This window comes from Garra rufa, chromosome 8 (genome assembly GCF_049309525.1).
Source record: "Garra rufa chromosome 8, GarRuf1.0, whole genome shotgun sequence".
In the NCBI taxonomy this organism is placed as follows: Eukaryota; Metazoa; Chordata; class Actinopteri; order Cypriniformes; family Cyprinidae; genus Garra; species Garra rufa.
This window is the reverse complement of record NC_133368.1, coordinates 29,289,793-29,308,044: the sequence shown is the minus strand read 5'-3', so window position 1 is coordinate 29,308,044 and position 18,252 is coordinate 29,289,793. Positions and strand designations below refer to the sequence as shown.

Sequence of the window (18,252 nt, the reverse complement as noted above, 5' to 3'; positions counted from 1 at the left end):
TAATAAAATAAACTTCAAAATTTAACAATATAGCAGTAAATGTTTAAATTAACACACTCTAACAAGGAACAACACTTCTATTCTACAGCTTTCATCAATCTTAGTTGATGTTACAAATGGGCTCATTGTAAAGGAGTGGGAATCAATCTTTACATTTGAACAATATGTAAAATTGCAGTTTCTATGCTTTTTGTTTATATTTGGAATCTCTGTATGTCAGTACCTCCACCTTAAAATTAAAATTCAATTTAATTACATTTTATATCAAATTTATTTCATGCAAAATTTACTTTATTTTTATTATATAAGCAGGCTACTTTTTAAAACAATAGACAGTGACATAGACAGTGGCTGCTTTAACAGGCTTCATTCAAACGAATGCACAGATCTATTTCAATATATCAGATGTCTCTTCCTGCTCTGAAAACATAACTGACTGTGTGTACTGTACATCAGTTAGATATAAAAGTATTCGAAAAAGCAAGTGCATTTAACCGCATCCACAATCTAGCTTTTTAGGACGAACAAAGCACAAGTGAAAGTCTGTCAGTGCAGAGTTTTGTGCATCTAATAGTACTGCATTACAAACTGCAGAAATAAAGGCATTATCTAAAGTAAAACACTGCAGGTGGAAGCACACACTGTGCAATGTGCATGTGTCTCATAGTGCACATTCTGTGCAACGAAGCCCGCCGCATCTCTAGTGCGCACGTGCCATATGCGGGGAAAAACACAAGCTCGTTGAAGAGAGGATTGCGATGCTTCGGAGAATCCATTTTTCACCCACCCTTAATGAAACTGGACAAAAGTGCAGCGCTGCGTTGCACGGACAACTCGCAGGTATCACACACACACACACAGGACGCGTCGCGTGTACTTCAAGGGGAAGTCTTAAACAGTTTATTTCACCAAACGGGCAAATGTTTACTTAAACAATGATCAAAAAAAGCAGCAAATATTAGTTTAAACAGAACAAATGAAAAAAAGAAAGAGCGATTATTGTAGACATTTAAGATTTTCTTTCTGTTTTACATTATGTTTAAATATTATTTGTTTGTGTTTTGTTTCAGTTCAATCTGTTTATTACGAAAGAAGTTTGTGTAATTTGTAAATGTCATAAAGGAGGTGGTATGAATTGGACGGCAATACGCCGGAAGAATTTGAGAGGGTCAGACAATTTTTTGACCATTTTGTAAGTTTTTATTTGTGGAAAATCCCTTCTTAAACAAATTTCGTTTTGTATAATTTTTATCTTAATTTTTAATACATATTTTTGTTGATCAGTTCTTAAAACCAAATAAGAACAAGGAAAACTGGCATTGTGAAATAAAGCGTGTAACCATGCTTCAGCGGCCTGAAGAAAAGGCTAAAACATAAATTGTAGCTCTATATGAAGCATACAGACTTTATTAGAGCTACAGAAATACAAACGTTTCGCTTAAATGCACAATACTCAATCTTCCAGCCAAGGGTCAAGTCTTTATGAACATTAACAAAGATTTGGGACAGATATGATGTAAAACTATGAATGGCGCGCTATGGCGCAGCAGGATTTCTGTCGGCTAAATGAACACAGTTTGCTTTCTCAAGTCTATAAATCTGCAACTTTGCTGACTAACAATATGACCAGCTTGATATAAACCAATGCAAATATATAACAATCATGACATTAAGCATTGATGTAGGACTTAACTTCTCATACTCTACTGAAGTGGCTCACCGCTCCACTGTCATAAAGAACGCAACCCGGAAAAACTATCGGCAATGATTTTTGCAGATAACCGATAGTTCCGCCAATCAACTATCGGTGCCGATTAATCGGCAAAACCGATACATTGGTCGACCTTTAGTACATACTATTGAAGGAGTGGAAGTCGGAAGACATCATGGCCTTTTTACAAATTAATATCCTTATTAATTCTTACACATTTTTAGTAGATGATCTAGCTCATAAATCAGTGTTTAACTCCTAATATTATAGCTATTAATATTAGTAAGTGATTAGAATAGATGCCTTATAGAAAATATTAAAGTGTGTGTGTGTGTGTCAGCCTCTGTCTTTAATATCAGGCGTGACGGCGGAAAGACCATCCTGAGGAGGTTCTTGCCATTTGTTGATGTTGCGGGTCACAACGGGCTTCTGGAGACAGCCTGTTGTGTCTGACCTCTGATCTTTGTCGCCTGTGTAATCACTTGTTGATAGCTTTGATTTGTCTACCATATGTGGAAAATTTTACAGTTATCTAAGTTGTTGACCAATCAGGATCTTCCTAACCTATGCATTGACGTAATTAGCAACCTCTGTTAGAGTATAATTACTGGTGTTTTGAACATGTACGCAGAGCGGCCTACGAACTCCATAGAGAGTGTTGAAGCTGACTTCTGCTGATGAAACTGCAAACTATTTTCTTCAGTAAACATGACTTCGATTGATTGAATCTTTGACTCCTGGTTTTTGTTCATCATATCTGGTCCTTGGGTTTTTGCTGTAAATATCCCCTTACAGTAATGGTGGAGGATGCGCGGGCAAATTGTTCTTTGGTGATATCCCTGATCAATCAACAAGGTAGGAAGATTTGTAAAATTATTTCTGGTTAGGGATTGTCTGTGGTGGAAGGGGTGGGAGAAGGGAGAGTGATATAGAGACTCACTCAGACGTGAGTGGGTGACACCAGACTTAGTTGAATTTAGTTGGATTGGTAAACTGTTAAATTTGGTTGAATTGGTAAACTGGTGTCGTGGATTTGAGGTGACACCAGACTTAGGTGAACTTGGTAAATTAGTAAACTGGTGTCATGAATTGAGGTACACCTGTAACATTAAGTTACATATGGTTTGTATGGTGTACAAGTGCACACCTGTGATATTAATAGTAGACTTAGTTGAGAGGTGTGTAGTAGAAGTAGGTGCATCCTATTGGGGGATAAAAAGCACAGTCCAGTAGGGACAAAACGCATTCTCTATTTTGTGGCACTAAAGAGCCGTAAAGGCCAGATAGTGCATTGTGTGGCAATGAGAGCCGTAGAGATGAGATGTGCAGTCTGCAGTCTGTGCAGTCTGTTTTAAGTATATGAAATACTGAGAGAATGTAAGACGCTAGAGAGGGGTTCTAGTCGTAAATCGCTCAACCAACTCTCCATTCCTACCACCACAGACAGGGGTACCCCGAGCTCTTGAGATCAGGTCAGATCAGTTGGTTAGGGAACAGAATAACCAAAAAGTAGTGTTAAAAACAGAAATAGTAATACAATAAATGTGCACATCTATATATTAATATATGTTAGGGAAAGGACTGGTTGATCTGGGATGTATCAGGAACAACCCCGAAAGAGCTAAAATTGTTGTTTGTATGTTCCTAATTGGAATGGACCTATATGGAAATTCTGGAATATACTTTGCAGTTTCATCACGCAGACGTCAAGTGGAATTGGTAAGATCGCCGCCTCAATCTCTTGCTGCTATCATCTCTTTTGGTTTTTGGTTTGTGATAGAAATATGGCTGATAAATTAGGTAACTTGCTTAATCCTTATAGAAATAATGAAATGGAAGAGAACAGAAGCTGTAAACAGCTCTGCTATGAAGCTCAAACCTTAGGGATATTCTCAGCACAAGTGAAATGGTCAGTCTGGGCTTTGATTCTGATTGGGAAATTAAAACAACTTGATTGGCTACATACAAAGAAAGAACCATACAATGTATGTGCCTATTTTTAGAGGTGTAGAGTGGCTATTTGTATAAAAATAATCCCAGAATTAATTGAGTAATGATTTAATCTAATTCTTTGTACATAGAAGATTTTAAACGACAAAGAATGAAATCATAAATCTGTTTTAGTCCCTATTTAGTTGTTGTAAGCTCTGACAATGTATTGGACTGAATTCTGGGTTGGTAAAAACACTGTCTAGACACACAGTTAGGCATTAACATTTTGGAAAAACTTTTAAGCTTATGTTTTGCTTTCAGAAGATAAGATTGCATTTGACTGCAGTGAAACAGTTTGCTTATCTTGCGCTGTGTGGCTGAAGCTGTAAAAGTAACAGAGTCTTGTCCTGAGTTGAAATTAGTAATAACTGATGTTTGGACAAAAGACTAAATTTATTGTGGAATAGAAAATTTCAGCCACTCAGCATCACAGCCATATGCCAATGTTTAGTGAAAAATTATGTTTGTATAGAAGCTGGTAATATTGTAAACAAGTAACATAAACGGGGGTTTAAAGTTAATTAAAAAGAAGTTTAGATAGCATGAGGTAACATATCTGGGTCAGATAACCCCTGACAGATTTAAAGTGCAATTGTCAAATTTCCAAAGCCATAGGCAGAGCTTTGGAAAGACTTAGCCTTTGAGTTGCAAAGTAAGTAAGTAAAAAAAAAAAAAAAAGACAATAAGGAAGATGTTTATTTGAAAGTGCTTGTCATTTTTATATATATATATATATATATATATATATACATACATTTAAGCTGGGCTATAGTAAAATATATCACATTGAAATAATAGTAGAAGATTAATGGCATGCATTGCTATCAGTCCTGAATCCCTCAGAGTGCTTTCTCTCTCTCATTCAAAGTCAGCTAAATGCTGTAATCTGAGCTTGTGTCATAAATGATAATAAGCTATTAATAGTACAGCACAATGTCTCAATGAAAATCATAGACACAGAGATGTTAACTGACATGCTACAGGGAGTTCAAAAATTCTACATTTTAAATTTTATGCAGTCGGAGAGCAATTAGTTGTTAAAAGATTTAGAATCTATAGAATTTTGTACAATAGAAGTGATGATTTGAAATAGTTAAACACTTGCATGGTAACTTGTATTGCAGCCAATAACTTGTTTGTCTTATTTTTAGTCTCCACCATCATACAGGGCCTGATGGCTCTGGCTATACAGCAGTAGCAGAGCATTACACTGAGTGGATGGGTGTGATATTTGAATTCAGAGTAATATTAGCACGATGATTTGAAGATGTCTAATTGATTATATTGATAAAATATTGCTTTGATTAACATGTCTCAATGTTTTAGTACTACTAGGTGGTCTCAATGGCTCGCATGGTTCTTGAGTGCTCCTTTCCTAAGCTGCAGAAAATACCAGATTCTGGAAGAAAACTGTCGAGGATGTCCAAATGGAAAGAGCGGTTACCAGTGTGAATGAGGTGATTTCTCAATGACGGGTAAGATCCTCTTTTGGCCAAGCGGAGGGCAACCTAAGGCAGGGGGTCACCGCCACTGGGCACCTGCCCGAGAAGGGAGGTGTTATATTTGAGATGGTAGCGGAGTTGAGCGGATGCTGAATAGGCCTTAAGCATCGTTAAAGAGGGGATCTGTAAGAAATTACAGCCATCTGCCTCAAAAATGTGCGCTCCTCCAGACCTGATCACCAGCAACCGCATTGCTTGATTGTGACAAGCATCTACAACCTGATGCAAACATGCCAGGGCATCACACCTTGAGGAAAAGGAGCTTATTTATTAAGAGTTGATGGCAATGGGCTTTCAAGAACCATCTGAGACCATGTGATGGCAGCCATTATTTCTAGTAAGACATAACAAAATATCTTTATTCATGTCAGGATGAAGTTGGTTGCTTTACTGACAAGAACTGCATAACATTTGTGGATTCAACATTATGATAAATTCCTGAATCAATGAGGCTAAGATGATATTAAACTAATATGTCTATATCAGTTTTTACTTTTGCAGGTCCTTAGACATGGCATAGGATAATTACAAGACATGGTGGTGGCTAAAGATGAAGACTGCTTTTGCTGATTGAACAGATAGTCTGGATAAATGAAGGTTAAGTAAATTAAGCATTTAAAGTAAACAATTAAAAAAAAAATGCTGCTAGCATACTTGATTTTAAATAATCTAAATTGAGATTTGAGATAGAAGCTGTAACACTTTTAGCTTTGGTAAGTGAAGTGTTATATTGTAATGAATTTAGTATGATAGTCAAAGTCAATGTCTGGTAAAGCTGTCAAATGATAATTTGCACAGCAGGAGAGAGAGAGACAGCTTGAGTGGAGGCAAGGATGGAACTCTGCCTCTCTTATCGGCCTGCTAAATAAGTTCAACCAAAACAAAGCCATGACAAGCACTGAGATTGGAAAAGAGGAGAGGTAAAAACTATGTTAAACTGGCAGGGAAAAATATTAAGTTTAAATCCTTCAGATTTAACACCAAAATAGTAACCTAACCTATGAACTGTTTGTTGTTGATTTGGGGAACGATTATGTTGCTTTTGTGTCTATATTGTGCCCACAACCTCTGGAATGAGGGTTTTATTGTTACTGTTGGGTTAAATTAAATGGCAAACTTTACAAAAGTTTATCATTCTTAGTGAATATGATGAAAAGAGGACACAGAACATGGACGAACTTTATATAGATTGGTTATTTGGCTCGGTCTGTTATGAGTAATAACTACTTATTTTGTCCTTTATAATGCTGATTTGAATCACTCTCTGGTTTAATATGTTTCAGAGTGTTTAGGTAAATTGAATTTGTGAAATTGCCATCCATAATGGGGTAAAAACCCATGTCTAAATTTAACTGAGAGTCTAAATTAAAATACAGCTAACTGTTTGGTATCTGAATGATAAAAGGTAAATGTTTTAGACTTGATGGCAAAGAAACAGTGACACATTGGCTAAGTCACTAACCAGATTATCCAGAGAGCACCCTCAAGTTATAGTAAGAAAGGCTGGTGGTCAAACAAAGGAGGAATTAATACATTCTAAGAGTAATATGGGTTAAAGGCAAACACAGCTGTAAGGCTGTCTGTGTCTCAAGGCTGAGGTGATGTAATAGTTGGTTTGGTTTTTGTAGAACAGAGACAATTTAACAAAACATTTTGAATCTGCTGGATAACCTGCTGATGGAGGAATTTGGTGACAAGTAGTTTTAATAAATGTTATGAACAACAAAATTGTTATAGGAACTTTGGAACAGTTTATGAACACTTGTCAAATCAAACCAAATTAATATTATAACAACACTGGCATTGCCTGTTGATAATGTGCACTGTTTTAAAACAGTTTTAGAAACTGAGGAAAGAATATTTGCCAGTTTACATCTGAGCAATAGATTTGTTTATATGGTTACAGGATTGTGAAATCTGTCAGTTCTAGTTTTAGAAATTAATGATAATGATCATTGCCAAATGACAAATATGAACGAAGGGTTCTTAAGACGTTGATCAGGTAGCTTGACCTGTAACCATTTTTAACTGACAAGACAATGAGAAATTGCCTTTAAACAAAGCCCTGAGAATTCGCTGAAAGTCCTGAATTATTTACTGTAATCGGAGTAAAGTAATATGGTATGATAATTGAGAAGATTGAAATTACAATAATTAGGCATTTGGGTATCAATGAGTAATTTCATGATATAATGATATGCAAGGCAATAACAAGTTAGATACTGACAATGTCATTTGGACTAAACATAATAAAAGGGCTGTTAAGTAACAATTATGAATTATTCTAGGTTTAAGTGGAATAAAGATTATGTTTTCTCTTTTTCTATTTTTAACAATGGCTTAATTTGGGTCTTACTTATGTTGGGTTTGTTTATTTTAGACCGCCATTGTTTTGGACCCCAAAATGGTCCATGATAGGGAATGAATGAGTGGATTTACAATCCCTCTTCTTGCACTATATATTATAAATAATAGTTTTTGTAAAAATAGGATATCTATCTTGAGAATGCTTATTAATTTAGCTTGGCTTCCATGGAATAAATAAGCGTGATTCTTGTAATCATTTGATTTTCAGATATTACCAAATTAACTAAGAGGCATTATATTTGTATAAGACAGGTAAAGACAATTGTGTCCAAGCTAATGACAGCCAACAATGCACTACATGCACTGTAGGACTTTTAGTTCCAGTGTAGTTATCAAAGGGAAAAGATATTCAGTTGTGCTCACAGGGGTTGTGAGAAGCAGCAGACCAATTAAAGAATTGTTTCCATTGAAGAAGTATAATACTTGGAGTTGAAAAACAAAATGTGCAGTATGCTTTTGGCCAATAGTTTGGATTGATTTTAGTATGTTTATATATAAGGATGTTTGTTAATTATCATATGTTAAGGCTGACTATAAGTGGGCAAATTTTGTAGATGTTTTGTCGCAGATACCAAGTCCATTACTAGACCGGAAGAACTACATGACCATCTTAAAGGTAACTGCTTTAGCGCCAATTCAATGGTCTATAATGTCACTACTAGGTGCATTTAAATAGGTTTAATTTATGTTTAGAAATTATTGCTAGCAGAAAAACTAAGACGAAGAGAGCACCAAGTGAATGTTACATTTACAGTAGGAACGTTTTTACGGACGTGACAGATTTGGTAGAGGAGTTTGTGGAAGCGTTAAAGTATGCTTTGTACACGCTTGGAGGATATCTAGGACTAGTTGTCTTAATTATTTGGATGATGGTTCGATGTTGTTTCTTGTACGTTTTTAAATATGTCTGCAGGACAGTGAATCCTATGGAAGGAGAGATGTGACTGCTGAAGCTGTCAAACAGCTTACATCAACAATTGACCAAAGACAACGTCAACGCCCTGTTGTGAGTGGAAGGTGGGAGAGCCCCTGCCATGGGGACCGGAATTTTTAGGTTCCGGCTTGTCCATGATGGGGTGAAGAGACGATTGTGACCCGCCAGGGGAGCATGACTCAAAACCTCCGCCTTCCGTAGTGACCTCACTTGGTAGACCGGACGTGGAGTATTGGACTCCACAATTGGTCTAAACGGGGGATTGAAGGAGTGGAAGTCGGAAGACATCATGGCCTTTTTACAAATTAATATCCTTATTAATTCTTACACATTTTTAGTAGATGATCTAGCTCATAAATCAGTGTTTAACTCCTAATATTATAGCTATTAATATTAGTAAGTGATTAGAATAGATGCCTTATAGAAAATATTAAAGTGTGTGTGTGTGTGTGTGTCAGCCTCTGTCTTTAATATCAGGCGTGACGGCGGAAAGACCATCCTGAGGAGGTTCTTGCCATTTGTTGATGTTGCGGGTCACAACGGGCTTCTGGAGACAGCCTGTTGTGTCTGACCTCTGATCTTTGTCGCCTGTGTAATCACTTGTTGATAGCTTTGATTTGTCTACCATATGTGGAAAATTTTACAGTTATCTAAGTTGTTGACCAATCAGGATCTTCCTAACCTATGCATTGACGTAATTAGCAACCTCTGTTAGAGTATAATTACTGGTGTTTTGAACATGTACGCAGAGCGGCCTACGAACTCCATAGAGAGTGTTGAAGCTGACTTCTGCTGATGAAACTGCAAACTATTTTCTTCAGTAAACATGACTTCGATTGATTGAATCTTTGACTCCTGGTTTTTGTTCATCATATCTGGTCCTTGGGTTTTTGCTGTAAATATCCCCTTACACTATTTATTTTTTACCTTGGGATTGAAATGCCCTTGGAGAAGCCATAGTCCTGGAAGTAGACGGAGAGACGAGAGACTTCTGATGCAAGGCATTTGGTCACACTCTGGAAACACTCTCTCTGAAAGAGCTCAGTCACTGTTACCCTACACCACATATCCTCCTTCCAATAGATAAAGAGCATAGAACCTGTGCACAGATACACACAGATCGTCACAACACTCATCTAGTGATCATCTTTAGAAAGCATTTTCTTTAAGTTTACTGATGCTAATTAATTTTCTATGATAACTAATATTTCACAGTTTTACTGTTTTACTGTATTTTTTACAGTTTGCCTTGGTAGGCATAGCAGAAAAAAAAATCTTACTGACCCCAAACTTCTGAATGGTAGTGCCAGTTAATGAATGAATGAATGAACGAATGAATATTGATAAGAGATTAAATTTCGCTGTCAAATAAAAGAAAACATCATTAACATGCACATACCCGTCTTGATTTCATCACTGAATGTGAAGAGGCTACTGTCTGCTGAACAGAACTCGTTTACTTTTTTAGTCAACTTTTGGCCTGACTTCTGCTCCATCATGTAGCGTACATAGAAATGTCCAGGGTTCACAATGTGAGTTGCCATAACGTAGTGCACCACTAGAAAGTGGACAGAAAGTACACTTGAATAACAAGGAACAAGGGAGCTGTCTTATTGGCTAATTTAGGTGGTTAGCCCACAAATTACCCACATACGTTTAGGTGCTGGAGTTAAGGGCCTTTCAAAATGCTGCCTGCGCTGTCTTCTATGCGCTTTGTGCCTTTCATTGCGCCTTGGATCAGGTACTGGTGAACTATGAGCTAAAAACACATGAGCTCAGCATATTAAACATGAACATGATCTAAAAATTAGGGCTGTCAATTTAACATGTTAATTTGGTGTGATTATTTATGGAAAAAATTATTAAAATTTTATCTTAAATATTATTATTTTAGCATTTAACACAGAAGTACGTCATCTTACATCGCAAGCAGATGCTTACTGATAAACATAGATGCTGGATGACTGCATGATGTAGTACCTATTAGACAGTATGTGAGTTCATATATTGGATATTAGTTACTTGCCACCTACTGGCAGTTTTAGTTTCATATTGAGAGTTTAATTTCATTTTTTCCATATTTCAATATTAAGAAAAATTATATTCATAATACCCATTTATTAACATCATGTAATGTTGAATGGAAATATTTCTTACTAAAGCTACTTTTTGTAATGTCAATTAAAAATGCTGTTCTCATTTAACACAATAATGACTTTGGGGGGTGATTTCCAAAATGCATGAATGATTAATATGATTAATTAACTAGCACATCATGTAATTCGATTTAAAATTTTAAGTCATTTGACAGCCCTAATAAAAACATATCAACTATAGTTACAATGAGACAGACAGAAAAATTCACATTAATATGATAATTTTTTTCCCAAACCTCCACACACACACCTATTTCCACTATCTCTGAAGAAGTGTCTGCGTCTTCCATTATTTCCTCTATGAAACTTGGCCTGCATGTGCTTTTCTTTTTGGGAATGGGGTCAGCATTTGCTGAAACGGACTGACTGGAGCTGTCCCACACCTCCACAACACTCTTCTCAACGTGTTGCAAAGGCTCCACTGTAACTTCTTCTAAAATACTGTCATGATCAATAGACACAAAAATCAGATCACAAGGTTTCAATTCAACGGAGCACATTCGACAAACACTTACCAGTCATCATCCACGTTTGTGATTTTGAGACAGTTTCTCAAACTGTCAACAAGACTGTCCATCTGAATACTGCAGCTATATATAAATACAAACAAAATGAGAGTAACTTCCACAGTTTAATTTAGTAAGCATGTAAAAACAAAAGAGCTGTGTGCATCCATTTTTGTGACAATATTAATTGCATTCTGGAGATCTTATACTCTACGTAAAATGGTCCCTTACCTGAGTCCCGAACACAATGACATAGAGCTCATGTCATATGACTCAACATCCACTGGAATGTGCAATGTCTCCAAAATCTAAAAGACAGTATTACAATGAATCTTGCAATGAGATTAGGGCTGCACGATTAATCGCATGATATTGTGAGGCGCGTTTAGTCAATGGAGCTGGTATTAATACACAGAGCTGTAAATCACTGACAAGCTACACCAAATCGCACTTATAATCGAATGCGATTTTGAGCGTGATTTGGCGTAGCTTGTCAGTGATTTACGGCTCTGTATATTAATTGCCGCTCCAGCTGAACGCACGTGATGAGATTTACTACTAATCAAAGTACCGGCTTCATTGACTAAATGCGCCTCAGTCACATTCGATTTATCGTGCAGCCCTAAATGAGATTTACTAACGTTTGCGGTCATAAAATTACTAGTATTTGCGCCATTATTGAATGCCCCAAAAAAAGCTTGTCTTGAAGCAGGCGGTCATTTCCGCTGTTCTTAATAGATTGCGCTTGTCATTTTGGAAATTATCTGGCTACGTCTGTGTTCTTTAAGGTGCGCATTATCAGTAAATCACTTTTTTTTTGAGAAAGCATTCGTGTCTTCGTTGAATTTGTAATTGAAAGCTTGTTATTGCAAAAATTCTGCCACAATGCAAAACTTGTAAACACTTTTCCTTCTGAAAATATACATCAAGTTAAGTAAGCTTAATAAACTGAGTTAGTTTTATGTTGTTTGAGTTTGTTCCACACAGACTGTTTAAAGTTAATCAGAACACTATATGACATACCTCGTCTAGATTGCAATAGGTCTCCAGAGTAGGAACCTGACGGACATGTCGAGCTTTTTGGATGGCTGTTTGCAGCTCCTTTATTCTCTGTTCCATTTTCTTACATTCCTTCCGACCATCCGAGAAGAGATGATCCACATCGCTCAATTTTGACACCAACATACTCCGTCTACAAATTGTACAAAATTTTTAACAGGAAACATTATTTGCAAAGTCTGAAAATTGTCTGTAAACTACAAAACGCCACAGAATGGTTCACTTCAGTTTGTGCCTGTAAAATTTTCTGTCAATGTACCGTTTCTGCAGAACGCTCCTTGCTTGGTCAACAGCCTCATCAATTTCTTTGATTATGCGGGTCCTCTCTTTCCTCAGTTGAGCATGAATACCATTGGAAAGAGTCTTAACAATGAAACAACATACAGGAATTTCACATATACGGTTGAAGGTGTATCAAGTAGTCATTAAAATAAAAGAAGGACAGTTCTATTCTTTTATTAAATTTGTCAGTTTTTAACAAACAATTTTATGGCCTATCATTTTTTATGTTATCTCATAACATCTCAATCAAGAAAATCTAACTTGCCCAGGCAACTGATTTCTACATAGGGACACATATTTCTACATAATAAGACTACATACAAGCTTTTGTACATTTTCTAATTTTACCTTGTGAAGTTTATCAAGTTGACTGAGGTTTTCTGTTGCTTTCCCGAGAGCTTCATCCAAAACTTTAACAACATCTGGCCTCTACACAACATAAACAAACACATACAGTCAAACTAAAAAAATTTCAGACACCTTCAACATTTCTCACGTTATCACAATTTATTCGCTATAGTTCAGAAAATGGTAATAAAATATGACAAGAACTCAAGAGTTTAACTGTGTCAGAACAAATTCATCTTGATAATCACAACTGAATTACAGTCAAACCAAAATTTATTTGGACAGCTTTAAAATTTTTCACATTATGACAGTCTATTCCCTATAGTTTAGAAAATGGTAATAAAATATGACAAGAACTCAAGAGTTTCATGATCAAAACATGTAACAAAACATGGTCAGATCAAAGTGTCAAATCAAATATTTGGTCCCAAATTTTTATCAGTTTTACTGGCAGTTCACTGTATGAAGAATTTTTGTGCATAACACGTCACCTTTTACTTAATTTTGCTATCTCCACTTACATAAATGAACTATAGTGTATGAACTATGAAACTGATCTTACTACGTAAATTACATAATACAGTTCAGAGTCACAGAACTGGAAAGTGTCTGTACCCCTTCTGCATTCTCCTGTGTGTGGACAGCTGCTGATGAGGGTGGGCTTTTAAACCTCTGAGATTTCCACTTGTCTCCAGTGTGCCTGCTGACAGCAACCTTTATTATACAATTTCAACTTTACCTTATTGAACCAATGTCTCATAAAAGAAATGGTTCTAGAACCTTATTTTGGAATAAATAAATAACTAAATAAATAGCATACCCTTTCTTTGCGTTCATCCGTGCTGTATAGATGAGGCCAATGATTCTGCTGTCCACCTCCAAACCATCAACACCTTCCTCACCAATTCTGGTGTCCATCTACATTAAAACAAACAAAAGCCGCCGCCACCACCATCATCATCAACACCAGCTTCAAATAATCCCATTTCAGCTGAAAAGTTAAAGGTGCATTAGGTGATTGTCTTCAGAAACATTTTTTTGTTATGCAGGTTGAAAGTCTTTTCACATCCCGATAGCAATCATTAAGTTAAGTGGTCTAAATGTATTTATATATCAAAATCAAATCAATCAAAATGCTCGGCCCAAACATTATGATAGGCTGCCGTACCTGCCCGTCAACATATGTATTTGCATACCTCTGCCATTCGCGCAGACAGCATGTCATCAGCGCATTTACAAATACAAATACTTTGCAGACGGAGCGAGAATGGCAGGCAAACATCAACAACCTGATCTCCTCCCTGGTATTGTAATACTTTTACTAACTGTACTATAAAGTGTTCTCACGGTTAATGGCATATGATGCTGTAACGGCCACTAGAGCATTTACGGTAGTTTTGTGGCAGACTGACAACTGCACATGTGCGTGTGTCTGTATGTTTTGGAAAGGTTAAGAGATGACTCGCTCTACTGACATCTGTCCCTCTTTATTTTATTTATTTCCTTTCTGTTTGTGACCCGAGTTGGATGCATGCTTGTACATTTTTCCTTGCGAGATCCCTGTGTATGTGGATGAGTGTGTCGACACATTAGGCGTTTTATTAAACTCGGGTGAAAATCCACCATCTTTTCATCTCTCGTGCATTATTCTTAAGAATACCATTACAAAGGTAAAAACTTTACTATTATTCCCCCGTAAATCACTTTAAGGAGTCAAATATCACCTCATAATAGGAAGGCTAATTTTTGAACAGATTTTCTGGGCCCAGTTTTTCAAAAAAAATTTAATCTGGATCAAATTGGTCCGGATTTGGAAATCCCATGTTTTGTTATCCAGGATTAACTGATCTATCTTACTTTTATGACAGTTTTTTAAAGGAACATTGGGTTGGATCACTGTGATCCAAATACCAAATTTCAGGATTACCAAATCATGTTTATCATAGCCTTAAATGGAACCATCCGTGTAGCCTACTGGCTTAGCAAAGAACAACAGGTAGGCAAAATACCAGTGGCCACAAATAGCCATTGTTTGTTTTAATTGTAAGACACAGAAACACTGCAATAAACAAACATTTTACATTTTTTAGTTTGTTCTAATGTTAAATAACAAAACAAAAACAATACTGTCAAAAAATCATTTACAGGACAGATAGCAGCACTTTACATCTTTGACTTTCCATCCATTTATTTGACATCTGATAGTTTTGATATTACTTTGTTGTTGTTTTTTACCATATTTCATTAGACGTGACATGCTTCATATTATAGGCTTCAAATATGAAGGAATTTATATATCATCAGTAACCATTAAGTTTGTGATCATTCACTTAAAAAATAAAACTTTATTTTATTTGGTTTATTTGGTTAAAAAAAAAATCACAACTGAATCCACCCTTCTTATGGGATCACGATAATCCTGTTTTTTTTTGTGTGGATCAAATAGATCCCAATCTGAGTTCAAAGTTTTGAATAACCCAAAGGGCAGATTTGATCCAAATCAAATGTAAGGTTGGATTACATGGTCCGATCTTAATTCAAAATCCCTCTTTTACTTTTGAAAAAACCATTGATCCAATCCGTGATCCAAAATCCCACTGGATTACTTTTGAAAAACTGGGCCCTGATTATTGATCAGAAGGTACTCCTGAAATTTCTGAAGTCATAAAACAGACTAATGTCATCAAAATTAGTGATATGTACAGTATGATATATAATATATTGTTATGACAGTATTGTTTATATTGCAGTACTTTTTTTCAAAGTATACTAAACCAGTACTTGATATGCTGCATTGTGGAGGGTCAGAACGCTCTTGGATTTCATCAAAAATCTCTCAATTACAATTCCAAAGATGAACGAAGGTCTTATGGGTTTGGAACGACATGAGGGTGAGTAATTAATACGATTTCTTACTACAGTTCTTATTTTATTACCTTATAATAGGGACTTATTTAAACATATTAAAGTTTATATATATGAAAATACCTTGGCATTACCATCGGATATCATTGTACCATTATAATATTACCAAAAAAAAAAAAATGCAGGTATATGTGAAATGTCACAGCCGATTAGGTTTTCATCTAACGTTAACTGTCAGCCGATTGTACTTAGACTGAGGAGACCAGGGCCTATCATCCATCATAACATAGCGCAAGTCTTCTGCAGTCATACAATATACTGAAATTTAAGTTATTCACTGTTTTACCGTGGTCTTTTACTTATAAATCACCTGACATTCCGGACATGTGATGACGTTTTGTGGCGACTCGAGCGAGCGCAGGCATGTGCTGCAGAAGATATGACTGCACAACAGCACATGAGGAAGATTCCCCCCAGCTTCATCTTCTGAAGGAAGAAAAACATGATGCACTAGATTAATAAAATTAACAACTTTAACATTAGTTTTTCTAAACCATGACACTAACGCTTTTTGGAACATTCATTCAGTCACGTGTTGCCAAACGTGCCCATGTAGGATTTTAGATAAAACAAAAATGTATTAACTTCAAATACACTCGCGAAATTATCATAAAGAGTAAGTTTTGTTGTTTGTTACCAGGTAATGTGTAAGATGAGCCACAGATATTACAAGCAACCGCAGTCTCCGACATTTTCCACAAGAACTAACGTTCCTGCGACCTGTTCCATTAACATTAAAGTCATTAAATGAGCTAGCTTGCCAATCGTCCAATCAGAATTTGCCATCGCTGGGCTTTTTGTCCAATCAGAGCGCTCTTTACATTCGCATCGCTTGCTTCGATGTGCTAAAGTCCAATCAGAAGTTCCGTTTTTAATTGAGTGGCGATTTTTGACAGACGTTTTTTTTTTTTTTTAATTAATGCAGGAAAGAATACAGGAAAGGGTTGACAGATTGTTTGCACATAATATACAAAGAAACAGATATATGCATTATGTCAACTGAAATGACAGTGTTAAGAATACAAGAGAAAGCATGGAAGAAAAAAAAACAACCAAAAGAAAAAAAAAAAACAAAGGACAAAAACATAAAAACTTGAGGGTAAGACACCTAAGCATTAATTACATTATACAAATCAAAGTCATTACAAAATGAAATAGTTCTTCTAGCTTTCTTATTCTGTGACAACGAAATAGTATTTCAATAAATTCTAAATTCTTTCAAAAAAAAAAACAAGAAAATGTGTTTTGTTGTTAGTAAACTTACATTTATGAATATAAAATTTACTAAGAAAATAAATTAAGTTTATAACAAAACAAGCATTCCTTTTAGTTGAGTCAGAGTCATAATGTCATAATTATTTCTTTAAAAGTAATAGGTACATCTCGTTGGATATTATTCTTAATAAATAAACCAATATTTTCCCAGAGTTGTACAGTATACTGACACGTCCAAAATAAATGAAAAACAGTTTCAGTATGAAATTGACAAAATGAACATTTTGTATCAATATTAACCTTACACTTCATATGAAGTTTAACAGGGTAAAATTTGTTAATTAGTTTGAAAGATACTTCTTTAACTTTATTGGTAAGGAAAAACCTCTGTTGTAAAGACCATATTTTTTTCCAATTCAAATTCCAGTAAGAAATGACAGGCGACAAAGAAGAAACTTTTTCAATGAAAAGAGACCTAATTTTGTAATTTCTATCTTTTTTTAACAGAAAAACATATTTTACCTATAGTTGTCTCTAATGGGTCAGAAAAAGAAGCATTTTTAATAGGGGAGAAATTGCTATTTTTGAAGATCATAATAATTCCTGAAGTTATTGCTCCCATAACAATGGCATAATCCTTTGGACTAACCGGTATCTTGTATTCTGAAATAAATTCTATGTAAGTCATTAATAAACCTCTGTTGTTAAATAACTGGCTCACCAAAATCAAACCATTATTAAACCACTGACTAAGAAGTAAAGATCTATTTTTACTTAAAATATTTTGATTATTCCAAATAAAAAATCTATGGGGGGTAAAATTGTGTTTATATATTAAAGCCCAGGCCAAAAGTATACCTGTTGATGGAAATTTGAAAGCTTAACCGGAATTTTGGATATGTTATAATTGCACATCAACAAAAATGTAATACCTCCATTTTTGACATAGACGTATTTATATTGAGATGTTAAACTTTTCGTATCATGTTAAGCCTTTTGTTATCCCTATTTTTATTGTTATATATACTTTTTTTTTACTTTAATTTTACATCGAGCCACTTAGAATTTCCTGACAAATTTCATTTTAAACTTTATACTAAATAAATAAAGACTCATATGCTTCTGTCTCTATCACTAGTGTTTCTGTATTTGTACAATTGCTCATAGTTAATAGAGGTTTCTAGTTCAACTCTGGTATGTAAAATTCAAGATAGATTAAGTAAAATAGTATTATTATTGGGAATAGGTTTTTTGT

At 35.4% G+C, this 18,252-nt stretch overlaps 1 protein-coding gene across 1 annotated transcript in view; it reads right to left on the bottom strand.

The window, feature by feature from the left end:
• Window positions 1–16,474, bottom strand: part of rnf17 (ring finger protein 17) — a 35,147-nt gene extending 18,673 nt beyond the window's left edge. Inside the window, exons 1-13 of the mRNA XM_073845065.1 lie at window positions 16,420–16,474; window positions 16,093–16,208; window positions 13,678–13,775; window positions 13,473–13,557; window positions 12,858–12,938; window positions 12,487–12,590; window positions 12,192–12,360; window positions 11,400–11,476; window positions 11,178–11,252; window positions 10,907–11,103; window positions 10,161–10,265; window positions 9,906–10,064; window positions 9,434–9,605 (exon numbers count right to left, since the gene is read on the bottom strand). Of these exons, the coding sequence (XP_073701166.1) occupies window positions 9,434–9,605; window positions 9,906–10,064; window positions 10,161–10,265; window positions 10,907–11,103; window positions 11,178–11,252; window positions 11,400–11,476; window positions 12,192–12,360; window positions 12,487–12,590; window positions 12,858–12,938; window positions 13,473–13,557; window positions 13,678–13,775; window positions 16,093–16,208; window positions 16,420–16,474 (1,493 nt within the window). The remainder of the gene's footprint in view (window positions 1–9,433; window positions 9,606–9,905; window positions 10,065–10,160; window positions 10,266–10,906; window positions 11,104–11,177; window positions 11,253–11,399; window positions 11,477–12,191; window positions 12,361–12,486; window positions 12,591–12,857; window positions 12,939–13,472; window positions 13,558–13,677; window positions 13,776–16,092; window positions 16,209–16,419) is intronic.
• Window positions 16,475–18,252: the final 1,778 nt, after the last annotated feature.